Here is an 18,030-nt window from a genome sequence, read left to right on the forward strand (position 1 = left end):
TGCTGCAGTCCCGCCTCTCACTGCCAGCCTGCATCGGGATGATAATCAGTCACTATGAAAACTCATTAGCTCTACAGCAATGAGTCCTCCACTGCTGAAGCTTGGTGCTGTTCTTAGTACCATGGCAATGATCTCTAACTGGATGTCCCAAACTCTCCCATCTCTGGTAGGACTAAATACCACCAGACTACCCACTTCAGATACTCTAGTAAGTAGCTGTGATGTGTTGCAAGCCATCTTAATGCTGAACTAGAATTTAAGTGCTAACAAAAGCTTTACTCCGTTGCCTCTTTGTAAATCTTTTTAATACTAACCTTCCTATCTTCACATAATGCATGCTACTCTTTGGGCATCATAAATTGGTGAGCATGTTGTGGTCTTACTATGGACAAGAAGATTATCAAGTAACATCCTTAAATATTTATGAAAAAAATGTTTTCATCTTGAGGGTGAAATGCTAAAAATAGTACAGCAGCACCATTTTATTTGCCTAGACATTTTTCCTTTGTTTACTGCTCCAGAAAAAAATGTAGTGCATTATTAAAGAAAACAGATTTCAGGCAGCAGATTTCTTGTTGATTTTTGTTTGGATACTGCTATACGTTTTTCCTTATTGGAGCACAGTCAAACAAATAACTGTTAGAAACAAAACAGAATTGGTACTAGGAGGCTGGGTATCAGAAAATTAGAAAGGCAAGTTACAAATGACACAAATAGCAGTTTGTGTGGCTGATGATCTTATATAGCAGCATCTGTTAAAGACCACATACAGAAAACCTGTGATTAGCTATTCACAAAAATTGTAAATAGCAAGCATTTAATTGGACAACAGGGAACACCATACTGGTATTCATAAATTGAAGTGAAACATAATTTTTCCAAATGTTTAGTGAACCACTATATGTTAACAGCAGTCAGATGTTTATATAACAGTGTGTTATGTAAAATGTAAATTTCACTATTTGTACAGGAGATTGCTATACTCAGACTTCAATTTTTTAGCTGTAAACAAAAATGATGTTTTTACTAATCAATGTTTAATTGAACATAGGTATGCAGGAAAAGCATTACTGCAGAAAGTCACTACATTGGGCTTTAAATGCTGCTACTTAAAACGTAATTATGCTGTAAGAAAGAATTCTGTTATGTTTTAGAGTAGCACAAAGCTGAGCAGATGAGGAAAAGCTCCATTTTATTTTCTTTCAATGTAACTTACGTCCAGTGAACTAGAGTGCAGGTGGCAATATGATATAACAAGAAATAAGGTTCCCTAATTTAAATCCAAGTTTAAAGCTGCAACTGACTAGCTGAGAGTTTTACCCTAGTTACTATATAATGTAGGCATAAATAGTTATACACACACACATCTATCATTATATATGCTTACATGTTCAGATTCAAAGTAGTGTGAACTTGTGCTTCTCTTCACTCCAAAAAAACACAAATTACACAAAGGCCTCATAAGAGTTATTTCAGTGATGCACTTTGCACTCATTAAGTAAGTGTTACAAACACATTTCATGTTTCAAGAGAGCTAGCACTAATGCCCTAAGATCCAGGGACACAATCATAGAATCCTTATTATCTGAGCTTGGCATCATCTGCCAAATGGAAAAAAAAAAAAAAAAAATGGAAAATCTTCAGTTTGGTGGGGTTTTGGCATATAACCAAGCATCTCAGGCTTTCCCTTAACTTCAGCTGTTGGCTGACAGACTTTATGTCCCAGATGTTTGACAATGCTGTAGTCATCACTAACTGTTCACCAAGCTGCTGTCATCTACTGTCAGCTCCCCCAGTGACCAGAGCAGAGTAAGCAGTGCTCCCGAAGATTTCTTCTAGGATATATACAGCTCAGAAATGTCAGGAAAACGAAGTAAAACCTCATCTTCATTAACATTTTCTCCTCCTCTCAACCAGAACAATGAGGTGAGGTCAGGGGAACAGGCCTCCTCACCAACAGTGCCTCCATCCCTGGACTGAAGTCACAGGACAAATTGACAAATACTGTCTATATCTAAGCAAAGATATGAAATATACATGTTGCGATTTGTCCTGTCACTTAGTACCAGTGGAGGCTCCTATTACAGTTCTAAAAGAATATCTCCAATTGCAAGTGAAAAAAGTACAACTTTTTGAGTTAAGTGATTGCATAGCACAGCAGCCTGCCAAACCAGATTAATGCAGTCTTGGAGGAGACGCCTCTGTTTTCTCCGAATTTCCAAGAACTAGTATGATTTAATATCATTGCTGCTGTTTGCCAGTTATCTCTTTCCTCATTTGTTTTCTAAGGCCTGTCAAGAGTAAGCCTGCATCTTAAAAATTAGATTCAGTAGCTCTCCTCAGGTTTTGATGCCTGCTTGATTTTCCCCCACAGTGGTTTCTGCTTAATATAGGGCTTAAAGGGCAAAGCAAAGAAAAAATAACAACCCATCCTACTTAACAAAGGAACCCTAATGGGATAAATACAGGTAAACAGAGACTACCAGAAAGAACTGCAGCCTATACTGGCGGTGTGACTTCAGCGCTCATTTCCGCACAGGTATTCTATCATAGCACACTCATTCTGTGCCTGAAGGTCTCTTTTTTGTGAGAACTTTTTTTTAATCGTCACAATTAAGTTGAGCTGATCAATAATTTTTTTTCTTAGACCAGACACATTACATCATCAGAACCATTAAGTTCCATTGACAACACAGCCTAGACTATAACTGCTTCACTATAGACTGTGCATGATGGTGCTGCCTCATCCATTCTCCACTGAACTATACTCATTCACTGATGTACTAAACTGAATGCAGTAAAATCTAAATATAGAATTTAACATAGATATCACAAATATCACAATCTTGCACAAATCATACTGAGTATTCCTGTCCTATAGGACTTATCACAAGCTCTAGGTTCCTGAACTCCAACAAAATCTTGTTCCTGCATGGCCATGCTGTCTGGGCATCAGTTCTACACAGAAACATAGAAACTCATAGAGTGAACAGAGCTTACACTTTGCAAGGGTTACCAGCTTTGATGAGCTTCAGCTGTTCCAGCCTGCAGTTTTAGTATCTGCTCAAAACCAAATTAAAATACCTCTCCAGCTGTAAGTTTGATTCTTATTTTTGTATACATGTATAACTAAATTCCTTTTGCCCTAAAAATTAAGTGCATCATAGAAGTGGAACCATTTAGCACTGAATATGCCTTTCTAGCAAATTCTAAGGCAAGTTTAGCTGTCCCCTATTTACAGTCATCCATTTATGCCTTCTTTTTCCTTGCAAAACAGAGAAACACCACTGCATTTTTCACTAAATTCCACAGTAGAAGAGATCACTGCCATCTTCAGTGGCTTCCTCACAACAGTCATTGTAGGGAAAAAAGTTTGCCTTCTAACACCGAATTGATTCTCAGAGAAGTAATGCTAACTCCCCTACTAATTTCAGTCTATAGAGACACTGCATGTTTTCTGAGATGAGGAGTTACGCAACTTACTCCTCTTGCTATGCATCAATAGAAGCTTGCTAGTTTTAACAATCACTCTTCATGCTGACAATTAGTGCAATTTTATAGTATAATTAGTAATTGATTTCAACTATGTCCAGAAATATTTCAGAGCTATCTATTAGGAACTATAAAATTCAGTCAATACTGTACTATTAGGAAAAATAATGCTTAATAATAATTTTAAATTACAGATTGAGAAAAGAAAAATATTTCTGGTGTCCATTAATCTTCATTCCCTCACCTGAGTTCAGTCATCTGATTACATAGTCTCATTCCAACACTCTAAGACTTCCATAAATTCCATTAAATGGACAGATACCACTTTCACAAAGTGCCACCCAAGCTTTAAAGGCATTTTAAAGGAATGCTAGGAATTTCCAGAACTGTTGTGTCCTAGTGAAGCACAGTTCAGTGTTTTAACTGCATTATGCCATGTCTACCATTACCTCTCTCCATTTAAACTAATCTGGCACTTCTCAGCGCTGCCCTGCAGCAAGCCTTCTCCCTTTAGTGTGAGCACAGCTCAAGTCAATGGAGAACAGTTTTCTGTACTGCATCTTGAAGAGCAAACTTCTAACTCCCATCCAGAATCATTTCTAAGCCATCTTCCTATTGCATGAGTCACACATACTGTGCTCTCTCTTTGGGATTTTATATTTGTTCTTTTCTGTCTTTGTTGTTCCCATTAGTCTAAAGTAAAAGTCATTCAGGCTGAAAGGACATATTTGTTCTCTGTTAATGAAAAACCGAAACATTGCTCTGCAAAGAATTAAATCAACCAGCTTGTGCTGAATCCCAAGCAGGAAACTGTTCTCATCCGCGCTGGAAACAATGCTTACAGCATACTGCTAAAGAACTCTTACAAATCTGAACAAAATCACCAGTATAAATAGTTAAGAGAATAATGAGCAATGACTAGGAGGAACCTCACTGCAAATATATATTGCAAAAACCAAACCAAAATAGGTAGTGTTTTCAAACAACAGAATCAGTTCCGTTCCCTTCATTTGTATTATTACTATTGTGTGTTTCAGACTCAGATTAGTCCCAAGGAAGGGTGGCAAGTTTATAGTTCAGCCCAGGATCCTGATGGCCGCTGCATTTGTACAGTTGTTGCACCTGAACAAAACCTGTGTTCAAGAGATGCTAAGAGCAGGCAACTTAGACAGCTGCTAGAGAAGGTAAGTCTGCCCAATGAACTCCTTCTTGTAGTCAATACATTTCCCACAAAAATCCACTTCTTTCTGTCATCTAACAAAACTATTTCTTCAGGGTATGTCTCCTATCAGTGTTTTCAGCACCTTCCCAAGTTTTTCTGTTGTCGTTATAGCATACCTTTGCCAACCCAAGCCACTTACCTAGCAAACTGAAGTTGCATCTTCTCTTATTCATTCCTCCCAAAAGTTCTCCTTACACATAGTCAGGACTGATTTTCCCGTGTTGAATGTTACAAACTCCACCTCAAACTACCTAGTTGTTGGAGGGTTTGAACTACAGCTTCTACTTCGATTATGTCTTTTGAAGGTCATTCCTTGCCTCACATCAACTAATAATGAAATATAGGCAGGACAGCATGATCAAAGCAGACCACACAGAAGAGAAATATGCTAAGTTGCTTTTAATTATTTTTTCATTTACTATCTACTTTGTTCTCTGGTTATGCAAATTTTGCCCAAACAACCCAAGATCTACTTCCAGTACCATCCACTATTGTCTATACTAAAACTATAACTAATGTTATGTTGTACCAAAAAAAAAATAAAAAAAAAATGCTGCAACCATGAAAACACAAACTATTGTCCTTCATTCTCTGCATAGTTAAGTCAGTAGTGGTTGTAGTGCATAACCTCTGAGTATGAGATAGAATAGTTGAACAGCAGCAGCAGAAAGCAACATACAATGTAGACAAAAAACATTTTTAGCAATTGTATTTTTTCAGTATTGTTCTAGCTAAAAAATCATGCCAGTGTTACTATAATGCCAGATCCTGCAGATTTGTTCTCCATAAAGCTCTGTGAACTTCAGCGGAAACTTAATTTCAGGTTTTGACCGAGTCCATAGCATGACATGCAGCTAAGTAGTTTTAGAAATATTTCAAAAATTAACAACTCCCTTTCTCAGAGAAATGTTGAAACAAGGAAGGAAACAGAATACTTATTAGAAAAGAATAACTGCATTTGAAAAATGTGTTCTTTTTAAAACTGGCAAAAGCATCGCTTTCTTAATAAGTGCTGTTAAAATATAAATTTACTCTAGATGAAAGCTCTTGCCTTACCAAGAAGGCAAGTGGAAGTGCCAGCAACAGCTGCAAAGTCAGTTGCCCTACATACAAAAGTTGCCTATGCATTCACTTCTCATCTATTAAAAAGTATTTCTACCATTAAGACAACTGGCTAACATTTCTAATCTTATACCAATTTAACAATAAGCGCCAGCTTACATCTAGACAATCTCATGGTTTCCTTCTACTGAATTATTCTATCAGAACCTACAAGCTAAAAATCACTCAGCAAACCTATCCAAATTTTAGTCCCGTCCCTCTTCAAGTGACTGGAAGAAAACACATGCTACATAGAACCCTGTGAAGAACAGTCAGCACCGACCACAGAAGACAAAGTAAACTAGTAGACTCCCATGCTTAACAGCATTTTTCCAGTCCATCAAAAGTCGAGCTGAGAGGATCTTCCCCCCTACCTCAAAGAAATTATCAAAATCCCTAGTGGCTCTAAGATCTTACTCCTGCTAGTCCTCTGTTAGCCCTGTTTCCCAAATTTTGTACTGTCATGTTATGAAATTTAAAACTTATACTGTGGTATAAATGACTCACAACTAAAGCCTTGCTATAAGCACATTTTATTGCCTGACATTTAACTACTTAACCAGGAATAAAAAGTAAAGCAACAGAAAAAGTGCATTTAGAGAGTGTTCTTCTTTAACAGGTTCAGAATATGTCCCAATCTATTGAAGTTTTAAATCTACGGACTCAGAGGGATTTCCAGTATGTTTTAAAAATGGAAACACAAATGAAAGGGCTGAAGGCCAAGTTTCGGCAAATTGAAGATGATCGGAAGACATTAATGACAAAGCATTTTCAAGTAGGTTTTATTTTACCAATAACTTTGAAAGCCTGCTGGAAGCAATGTACTAAGCAGCAATGCATGGATTGCTAAGATCTCAGCTTGAAATGCTCATACAAGAGCAACATTAAAAAATAAAAGAATAATAAAGTTTCCTTTATGATGATAATCTTTTGCTCTGTTCAATTTAATTGTGCTAGGAAGTAACTATTAATTATTAAAACATTAGAAAAATGTCCCTAGAAACTGAATCCTGTTTTTTCTGTACCAATGTGCATGTCATACTGAAAAAATATTGTTCATTCAAGATACACTGATAAATGGGAAGATCCAAAGAAATTAATAACAAATAAGTAGAGAGTTCTGCACTTTTTCTGTTACCTGATATTTACTGCAGCTGAAGAAAAGAAAGCCAATAATAAATCAGTTGTTGTAATTTTTATCCAGTACAGTTAAGATCTAATTTCATATCTAAATGTTTGCTATTTTGAGCTTGGGATAGGGGAAGAGGGCAATCATTCCTAGTCACATCTGTGTGATTAAAGAAAGACTTCCAGGGAATTTAATGACCAAAAAAAAAAAAAACCCACATGTGCCAATCTTCTCCTGACTAGAAGGTTCACAAAAAATTCATTGTATACTCTGAAATAAGCTATCTGAAATACTCTTAAGGAAAAAAAAGATACAAGAAGAAAATATGTTCTATGAATACCAGGTATAATAAATTGATATTTCTGGTCTGCAAGATAGGATCTAGAAAAAACATTCTGCAGACTAAACCATTTTTAACCAAGTATATATATTTTTAAGTATTCATGAAACAAAATGGACTTAGTTTTCTAATCAATGCTGAGGTAAATAATTACATAATTTCTTTTTCAGATATACTGAATATCCAACAGTAATATCAGGAATTATTACGTTAATGATCTGACTACCAAATTTACTATTTTCTTTCATCACTCTTTATATTAGAGTTTGAGCACATACATTCATTCTTTTTCAGGCAGTAAGAAATGTCTATCTTTTTTCCTTTTATCACTCATTGCTACACTACCACCGTATTTTTGTAACATCATTATATATTCATTATATATTCTGGATTCCTGTTCTAAACTTACTTGGGAACAAAATATCTAAATTGACTGTCTGATGCTTGACATCAAAGGTAGTAGATTTCTGCAGTACTGACCTTTTCAATATTTGATATTTGCATTGGTCAGTCATTTAACTTGCATTTGACAGTTTGCCAGGTTGACAAAACAGATTTTTAGACATCTAAATGACAGAATAATTTGAAAGGTCAACATCGCACCATATGCAGCTAGCTTTCTAAACTTCAGTCTACTCAATTTCCAGTCCTTTATCTCAACTGAGACAAATTCATTCTTAACATAGCATTAATTACCTATCATATTAGCAGGCACTAAGGATATGTCTACCACCCTTCATACTACAATACAATTTAATTCTTGTACCATCATAGAAACAAGTTAGGGAGTGTCAGAAGACACTTGTTTTTTTTTAATATAAACACTTAAATCATCTTTACATCATTTACTGAAGTAAGATGTTCTAATGTTGTGGTTCCATATTTATGACAGCCAGAGTATATATTTGATCCAGGTCACACCTGAGCATATGGTCATACTTACGTGAAATCAGCATTCATGCATTCACTGTGTCTCTTATACACATTTTGCTGAGTTACAATCTTTTCGTTTTTTTCTATCATGGTTTATTCATGGTTTTTGACTGTTTATGGCTTCACAGTACCAAAGCCTAAGTTCATTATCTGCAAATTAAATAAAAACTTTGGCTTCTGAAGCTATGCTTCCCACAAAGCCTACTCTTGCTGTCATCAAGAAAACCATAACTATTTTATTTTTACAGATAAAGTAGACTAAAACTGAGCTTTTACTAAGAACAATCAAATAAAAATAGTTTTAGCTGTAGAAGAACTTAATAATTCAGATATTAAAGCATAATTTGAAGATCCTCTGACAACAAAATCAAAGATAAAAAGGAAACCCCTGATTCTCATTAATTCATTTATAACTATTATTATGCTTGAATTAAAAATGCTAATTTCTAGCTATTAAAATGACCTGTGTGCAAAATACCCTTTTGAACACCACATGTAGGTCTTTATTTTGAACAAATAATAATTCCAATATGAAAGGAATTGTTAATGCCTAAACAGATAAATTAGTTGACTGATGAATAAATGCTGCATACCTCTGAAACGATTTTCAAACCTGCTTGAGAAGTGAAAACTCAGAGGTAGATTTTCAACCATTTGTAATGGCCAATCTCATCCACTTTTTTCATATTTCCTTATTAGCAAAGCATTTTGTTTGGCATCAAATTATTTATTTTTGAAATGTTTTACTATGTTTATGGCATTCTCTAATACAAGATATTTAAATAACTGCACACACATCTTCATGCATTTGTTATTGTGCTAACTTCTGACTACATTTGCTTCTGCAACTCTTCCTTGTGCTTAGACTTCCATCTAGTTCTCTTCTGCTTTCCCTTTTAACCTCCTGACTACATTCCAGCCATCCTTCAGGGCTATATTTTCTAATCCCTTCACAATAACCTCTCCCTGGGTGTCCTTATCCATTCCCTATCTCTATTATCACCTAATACTAGAACCTAACACGTCTCCATTTCCACCTTTTTTTTTTTTTATTGTTTTGCCCAGTCTCACATCTCCCCTAAGCTCATGGACATCCTGCTGTTTTCACAAATTAAAAACAGATATGCAAATCTCTGTGTACAGCTGATACATAAAGGACAAACCTGCATGTTTCTCATAAAAGAAAATATTTTGATTTCAAGGATTCTTTGAGGCTTTCTATACAACAATGACCAAGCAAAAAAAAAAAAAGAAAGAAAAAAAAGAAAGAAAGAAAAAGAACACTTCAAGCAACCTAAGTTAATAAACATTAATAAACATTAAGATTTGTTTCTTCAAAAAATAATTACAACATAAAGAATGATTAGGCATCATAGGTTGTAACCAGAGAAATTCTCAAAGAACATGACAGCGAAGTCTGCGAAAGGGTCAGCCAGAGACTCCAAGTGAAGCCTTACTTCTTTAATAAACACTTAAGGATAGGATTGGCAACGTAACACCGACTGCACATGGCAATAAAATGATTTGCAATAGTTCAGAGCAAAAAAAAAAAAAAAAATAGAGGAAGCTCAAAGGCACCTAGTGATGTACCTGCATGACAAATACTAATCAGTTTAAGAACCATGGATATTTTTTGCATCAGAAGAAAGAGATATATATGATTGTGGTCAGATCAGAACTAAATAGGGCTCAATAGACGTTAAAAAAGAAATGAACTCAGTATTTCTAAGGAGTGAAATAGAATTTAACAGTTTATCTGCTATAAAAACAGGTATGACATCTTTGATGCTACTATGTGTTCAAGCCTAATCACCTTCTCTCAAGAAAAATACAGTAAGTTGGGAGTTTATACCCTCTGGATAGAAAGTCAGACCTTCAACATTTTTGGTTTACATCACTTGAAGCTAATCATGTAACACGGCAGAAACAAACTATTCTCTCATGCATTCTATTTACTGCTTACTGCCATTAATTCTGAGGTTTCTAAAGCTTCTGCAATAAACAAACAAAAATAGATCTGTGGCTAAAATCAATAATCATTTTCAAGTCATTTTAATAATTAGGCATAAATATTATATAATGGAAAATGAGAGGACTGAACTCCTTTAAACTGCTCTAACACACATCCGATTGCCTTTAACAGGAGTTGAAAGAAAAGATGGATGAGCTCCTGCCACTGATCCCAGTTCTGGAGCAATACAAAACTGATGCCAAATTAATCACCCAGTTCAAGGAGGAAATTAGGAATCTGTCTACTGTCCTCACTGGTATTCAGGAAGAAATTGGTGCTTATGACTATGACGAACTACATCAGAGGGTGCTCAGTTTAGAAACAAGGCTTCGAGACTGCATGAAAAAGCTCAGTAAGTTTAAAATTTCATGTATGATTTGATCCCTCTGTTGAATGTTCATAATTTTTCTCAGTAGAAAGAAATTTTCCTTCACAGTGAAAGACCGTATCATATCCTGATTCATGCTATACTAATAAATATCAAGAGTAACTCATCTTAAGGACAGTCCTATCAATAGATTTGCATTAACATATCTTAGATAAACATCTATCCTACTGCTTACAAAAGGAATTATGACAGAAGATTATAAAAATCAGCAACTTAAATCTAAGACCCTTACATCTGGTGGGAAAGCCACAAAGATTCTTTCTAAAAAGTTCAGGCAGATATTCCTATTTTGAAGTTGAAAGTAGAATGGAACCAGTTTGGTCAACATCATAATAATGATGCAAATTTCGCTATGACGTCTGAGAGGGCACTCCAACTGCACTGTCTTTAGACCTGTAGTATCAGTACTAGGACAGCTAAGACATTCTTTAATATGCAATACAACATAATTAGTACTACATCTAAGAGGAATAAAGCATGACTTCTCTAAAAAAAATACAGCGTCGGTCTATCAGGAACACCACACAACATCAGGGACCCTCCATCTTCATTTCTCTTGTACTAGCTTTAATTAGAACAAGTCAAAGTTTAGCACCTCCAAAACTCATCACTAGATCAGTGTTACCTACCAAAACTAGATATCTGAAGAATTATTAAGCTTCAGCCTTAACTTTCATTACCCAAATAAGGGCAACTAGTACCTACCTACTTCACAACCATAACGCAAAAATGCACCCAAAAGACATCCAGGCATTCTGAGAGACCTGAATGGATCACTATTGAAATCTTGGGTGCTACAGAGAAAGAATAAATACTTTAAGTTAAGAAGGAACATAAATCAAAGAGAAGCTCTAAGATTCCTTCCTGTGATCACTATCTCAGTAAACAGTTATGAGATGTTTTACCTTCAGAGGCTATATGTGACATGAAATACATAATTAACTTTATAGGCAGTGCTTTTTGTGAGGCAACAGAATGAAAAAAATCTAGGTTAGGTTACACTCTTAAGTTATTTATTTTCAATGTCTTCATTTTAAAGTAGAAATAGCACCATGATGATAGGCATGAAAGACTTTGTCAAACAGAAATTTCTTCAAGTCTTGTTTTCGCTTCAATACTCATAGAATAGCATATTACTGCACTGGCAGAAGGCAGTGAGGAGAAAATAGTTACATTATTATATTGCAGCAAGCAATAAAAATCATAAATAGTATTTTCAGATAGTGTTCCTTTAAGCTCATCAGGCAACAAAAGACCATCACTATATGTTTAATGAGTATCTTATTTTTCCTTGATTTTATGGCATATCATATACATTTAAAAGTGAATAGTAAAGTGACTACAGTACAGAACAGGTATTTTTGACATCAGAATGACCAGATGTATTCATAGGAGGACTCTCTTCTCAGATGTTTAACTACTTCCTTAATTTTTCACCACATTTCCCCTCAGATATTCTGAACTCCTGCAGCATATTCTCTCTCAGTGTGCTAATGTAGAAAAGTTACACATATTAAATATATGTTCATGAACAATAGAGCGTTTTTATTAATTACGGAGCACATCCATGCCACCAACACACTAAAGATAAACATAATAACCTGTTCCTAATAAATGGATGCTTCCCTTGACATCCTTTCTCCTTCACACTCTCTAAAATCTTCATAGCAATTCTAGTCAGGAGGAAATGCACTTTTCTGATAGCATCCCACTTGCTGCTCTGTTTAGGATTTGTGACTAAGCAGGTGCTGACAACACACCAATGTTTTTGCTAGTGCTGAGCAGTGCTTGCCAAGTCTCAACAATTTCTCTTTTTCCCAATGTTCCCTTCAGAGAGGGGTCACAGGTGGGGGAAAAGATTAGGAAGAAACAGAGCTGGGACAGTTGACTCAAACTGGCCAAAGGGTTATTCCTTGCCACGTACCAGCATGCTCAGCAATAAAAAGTAGGAAAGCCTGCCTTTCGAGGCAGCCACGGGTCAGACTTAGCTAATTGGGCTTAGATGCTTAAATTACTTTTATTTTCTTCTACTAATAGTGGTGCTAAAATTTCTGCCCTAATCCTATGTAGTAGTTTAAAACCAGCTTAATTTAGGCTTACTGTGAACAGCTCCTGAAGAATTGTTCTGTGCATTCCAGCCATATATGCCAGAAGAGATGACCCAGCTGTGACTGCCCATGCCACTCTGATGGCTCGAAGCCTGTGGCAGCAGAAGGCAGATTGGCCACAGTGTTACGCAGGATCTAGCTTGAACCTTAACAGATTTTGTTGCATTTCATAATATAATTACCTAACTTGCATGTGTAATACTAATTTCCATTCTTGTCCATAGCAGGCACTTTTCATCATTATAATGTATTATTTGTATTGTCCTGGACACTTAGAGGAGATATTCTATCTACACTGGCAACAATTTCAATATTTATTAGCATACAATAAGCAGTTGTTTTACTGTCCCTTAGATTTCATGATTACCATAGCAGTTGTGATGACTGAAACTCACTCTTTCACTTTGGAACAGGAGAAAGCTCAGGTTAAAACTGCTCAAAAACTTAGCCATGAAACTTTAAAATGGAGCACATGAAATTAAACATGTAGAGAAAGTCTGTATGATTGCCTATACCGCAAGTGTATATTGAATTAAGCACGTACAGGTCCTTCACTGGCAGTCATGAAAGGTATGCTTGTGTGAGAGAATGAAGATTGCACAGTAAGCCTATGACAGAATAGAAGGGTCTCAATCTGTTTAGTAAAATGAAAAAAAAAACATTCAGAGAAGCAAATACCTGTAAAAAGTTATTTACTGAAGTACAAAGACATAATTGGATTCATTTGCGGCTATAGCTATATAAAATATAATATAAAAATATATATAGCTATATAAAATATAGCTATATAAAATACAGCTATGTTGTGCATTAACACTTTTTGTTAAAAAGTTCAAGATTACAAAATTCCACTTATCCAAAGAAATGCTGGTGTATCAGTGACAAAAAAAGGTATTAATGAAAGCATACAATTACTGATTGCAGTGGTACTTGCACTCTCAAAGCAATATTCCCAGTGTAATTTAGAGAGATTTATTTATGTCTCTTAGTACAAAACTGTTCAATGGCACGATTTATCATTATCTCCATCTTGTAGATGAAGAAATAAGTCATGAAGGATAAGTAACTTTCCCAGGGATTGCTTGGCAAGTCACTGCCCTCATGCCATAGGATCCACAGGCTTCTTCTCAGAAAGCTCATGTAACTAGACTGAAATGCTTCCTGGATTTGTATTACGCAGGACAACAGCCATGCACCCATTAAGAACTGATTCTTTGTTCCTTCATGTAACAAAGTAACGTTACAGTGAATTTGATCATAATTTGGAGAGTGAAATAACTAATGGACTCGGAATTTGTTTGTACAACCACTGAAAATAAAATATGATTTCCCCCTCTTTATTACCTGCAATAATTGCAATGCTTATGAACCTCAGGAAGATGTTTTCGTTCTTTTCATTTTATTTTTTTCTAAGTCCTTCTATTAATCATACACTTAACTTTGCTTATGTAGCAGCCACCAACATCCATTTGCATCAGAGCCTGGGAAGATCATATATTCCTAGCTGTCTTCAAAATAGCACCTGTTCAGTTTATTTTCACAACCTTACCTAATAAAGATGTGTGCAACCAGTTACTTATTAAGGAGAGATTTCTAGATACAAAGATTTGACCAGAAAAAAAAGTCCTTGCTAGTTTCCTAAAGTAGAAAAATCCAAGCTTGATGCAATCTTCTCCTTTGAACAAGATCACTCTCCTTCTTATTTAACATTTGTTCTCCAATTTGCTTTCCAAGAAAAATGAAATGTCACTTTTTTCCCCATTCTTACAAAACATTCTTTCTTTAAAGATGCTACTTCACTTAAATACCTACACATCACTGTGTGATATTAAGTCTCTCGGTAAACACACAAATTCCATCCGGGTCTTGCTGGTAATATGTTCGTTATTTATGTCTCCTGAAATATAGACTTTTGGTTCATTAATAAGGTCAACAACCAAGATCATATTGATTTTCAGTATTTCCTCTTAGACAGCCTAACACAATACAGTATAATGGATTAGAAGCCAAATGATACAGCCGCAGTTGCTGAGTAATTCTCATATTCAATTTTTTAGCCTCAGCCAGGCCTATAGTACCAGTCCATCTGTGTGTATAACCCCAGGGCAGAGACAGATGCAGGCCTGCACTTGTACACAGTGGTGCATTTGTGTAAAAGATGCATTGTCTCATTTTTACCTTTCTACCCTTCCCCTCATTTTTACCCTGATCAATGGAAAACTAAAACATTCATCAATTCTAATCTTTCACTGAACTTTCTGAAGGCAAAAATAAGTTGTGTTTTATGTCTTTTCGTCTATTATTAAATGTTATTTGTGTCAACTGAGAAGATATTTTACTAGGCTCTATTTTACTTTACACCTAGAAAATGAAAATGTTCTCTAAAAGACACAAAACCAAAAATATATACAGGTTTTGTTTTCAATTTTTTTTGTTTTTTTCCTTTTTGTTTCTGAGGTTTTCTTTTGTCTCTTTGTTTTGTTATATTTGTTTTGTTGCTTAATTCAAAAAAGTTAATACAATGAAGATGACAATTCATCTTCAACCTAAGCCTGAGTTCCCTGGAGCAACTATTTAGTTTTGAGCAGTTGGTCGTGCTCTGTCTGATGTCAAGGAGGGTTGTGTAATTATTTGCATTAATGCATTTGTTTTTCTAATTTCAGCGTGTGGCAAATTGATGAAAATTACAGGCCCCATTACAGTCAAGATATCTGGAACCCGATTTGGAGCCTGGATGACAGATCCATTGGCATCAGAGAAAAATAACCGAGTATGTTAAAACTCCGAATGTGTGCCCTTCTAGAGTTTTATTTGCTTTATTATAATTTTTAAAAAGATTTTTCCCCTAGGAGGTTACACTCGCCAACATATTTCTTCCAACATTTTCACTGCTAAACATCTTCAGAGAGAGACCTAAAGTGTTTGGGCAAAAATATCTGAAGGCTAATGTTAGCATAGCACATTTGTGCCATTTCCATTAATAGCATCTGGGATGATATAGACCTATCCAAAGTGAATATATATTTTATTTCTTCCTAAGATGTTATTGATCTCAGCTCCTTAAGAACCTAAGTAATTTAATACAAACATCAACACCTGTGAGCACAGCCCTCACCCATAATACAACATTGCAGGATTAAGTAATATATAAGCTGAATACTACTGACCACTGGCCTTAATGCATGTTATGTTACTGCTTGCGTCTGCAATAGGACCCCAGCCTGGCTATCCTAAGAGTTCACTTGCATAAGTAAATCTTGATTTGGAAATCCAAGAGTTTTCCATATCTTCCTAACAGAAATTTGGAAAATACTGTATTTTGACAGACTGCTGTGCACCCGAAACCTTTTTCCTTCTTTCTCAGTTACATATTCATCACATGACAGTCATGTGCCTCAAATTGTGTTCCAGATATTCACTTCCAACTTTTGTTTCCTTTCCAGGTCTGGTACATGGATAGTTACACTAATAATAAAATTGTCCGTGAATATAAATCAATTGCAGACTTTGTCAGTGGGGCTGAATCAAGGACATACAACCTTCCATTCAAATGGGCAGGAACCAACCACGTTGTCTACAATGGCTCCCTGTATTTCAACAAGTACCAGAGCAACATCATCATCAAATACAGCTTTGATACTGGGCGGGTGCTTGCACAGCGTAGCCTTGAATACGCTGGCTTTCACAATGTCTATCCCTACACCTGGGGTGGCTTTTCTGATATTGACCTGATGGCAGATGAAATTGGGCTCTGGGCTGTGTATGCCACCAACCAGAATGCAGGCAACATCGTTATCAGCCAGCTAAACCAGGACACGCTAGAGGTGTTGAAGAGCTGGAGTACAGGCTACCCCAAAAGAAGTGCTGGAGAATCCTTCATGATCTGTGGCACCTTGTATGTTACTAACTCTCACTTAACAGGAGCCAAGGTCTACTACTCTTATTCCACCAAAACCTCCACTTATGAGTATACAGACATTCCTTTCCATAATCAGTATTTTCATATATCCATGCTTGACTACAATGCAAGAGATAGAGCTCTCTATGCTTGGAATAACGGACACCAAGTCCTGTTTAATGTCACTCTTTTCCACGTCATTAAGACTGATGACGACACATAATTCTCTTTCATTTTTCTTTCCCTCATCCTCCCCCATCTCAAAACAGCCTCATTTGTGAAAAATTCTAAAACATCCATTTCTCCTAATTCCGTGTATTTTTCATTTCTTTTCTCCATTAAGAAAAAGTGACATTTTCTACCATGCAATGCATTTCTAATATGGCTGTACCTGTCAAAAACAACTTGTTGGAAATAGAAGCATCATAACTCATGATTCCACAAGGTACTGACAGACACTGTTGTGAAAAACACTACAGAAGTGGCTAAGGACAGTTTAAAAGACATTGATCTGCCTTATTTTAGAGTCAGAGACTAATGGTGGCTTAAATGCATGAATGTCTTTTTTTTTTTTTTTTTACCTCATTTTTGTTTTCGATCTCTTGTTAAGCTCCGGGAAATATTTTGGTAATGTAAGACATATTGCACATTGTATTTTTTATTTATTCTAGAAGAAAGATTTAAGAATTTAATTTTACTTGGACACCAAGTACAACTCATTTTGCCATTACCCAATTCCAGATGTGGTGCTGTACAATATGTTTTTAAATCTCTTGCAAACATTTTATCAACAGTATGTATTTCTACCATTGTAACCACCATTGTGCAATTGTATCTCTTCACTTATGTGAAAGTAAACTAAGTACTATTTTTTATAAAATATATTGAAGCTTAATTGCAGTTCTGGCTATGGGTCAGTTGACACTGGCAACTCAGAGAAGGTTGTTATTTGTTAGAAAAGATGGTTCAGTAGTTTTTTAGGTGCATGATCCCCATTCTCAGCTTTGCTTGGAACACCCCTTCTTACTCACCATTGGTGCTTACTCAAAAATTTGCAATTTTGAAGCCTCATGCCAATCCTTGTAAAACGTTGGCCTTGACACTGGGTCTGTTTTCCAGCAAGGGCAAATAATATGGCAGCTCTTTGGCTTGCTACAATATCTCATTAGAAACTGGACAGTAGAGGTAATATCTTGAGGAAAAAAGTGTCGTAAGCCTCATTCTATCTCATTTGAAACTAGTGGGGGTGGTGACAAGGGTTCCATTAAGGAAAAAAATAAGATGCTATTTATTTAGGCACACCCACAAAGAAACTAATATTAATAAGTACAACAGACTTTATATTAAGCTGTGTTGTCATGTTAGATAAAGAGACAGGTACTTGAAACCATGTGGAAAGCCTTGTTCC

The 18,030-nt window shown here is 35.7% G+C and overlaps 1 protein-coding gene across 3 annotated transcripts in view; it reads left to right on the forward strand.

The window, feature by feature from the left end:
- The window catches only part of OLFM3 (olfactomedin 3), a 46,684-nt gene extending 29,182 nt beyond the window's left edge, over positions 1-17,502 (forward strand). Inside the window, exons 1-6 of one of the 3 annotated variants that reach the window (XM_085231760.1) lie at positions 65-232; positions 4,536-4,676; positions 6,435-6,590; positions 10,361-10,580; positions 15,388-15,494; positions 16,168-17,502. In XM_085231760.1, coding sequence (XP_085087886.1) covers positions 80-232; positions 4,536-4,676; positions 6,435-6,590; positions 10,361-10,580; positions 15,388-15,494; positions 16,168-16,845 — 1,455 coding nt within the window. In that variant the 5' untranslated portion in view covers positions 65-79 and the 3' untranslated portion in view covers positions 16,846-17,502. Of the gene's footprint in view, positions 1-64; positions 233-4,529; positions 4,677-6,434; positions 6,591-10,360; positions 10,581-15,387; positions 15,495-16,167 lie in introns of those variants that run through there. The other 2 variants (XM_085231758.1, XM_085231759.1) reach the window with 2 other exon arrangements.
- Positions 17,503-18,030: the final 528 nt, after the last annotated feature.

The sequence above is a fragment of the Meleagris gallopavo genome, chromosome 10 (assembly GCF_905368555.1).
Source record: "Meleagris gallopavo chromosome 10, MGAL_WU_HG_1.1, whole genome shotgun sequence".
Classification (NCBI taxonomy): domain Eukaryota; kingdom Metazoa; phylum Chordata; class Aves; order Galliformes; family Phasianidae; genus Meleagris; species Meleagris gallopavo.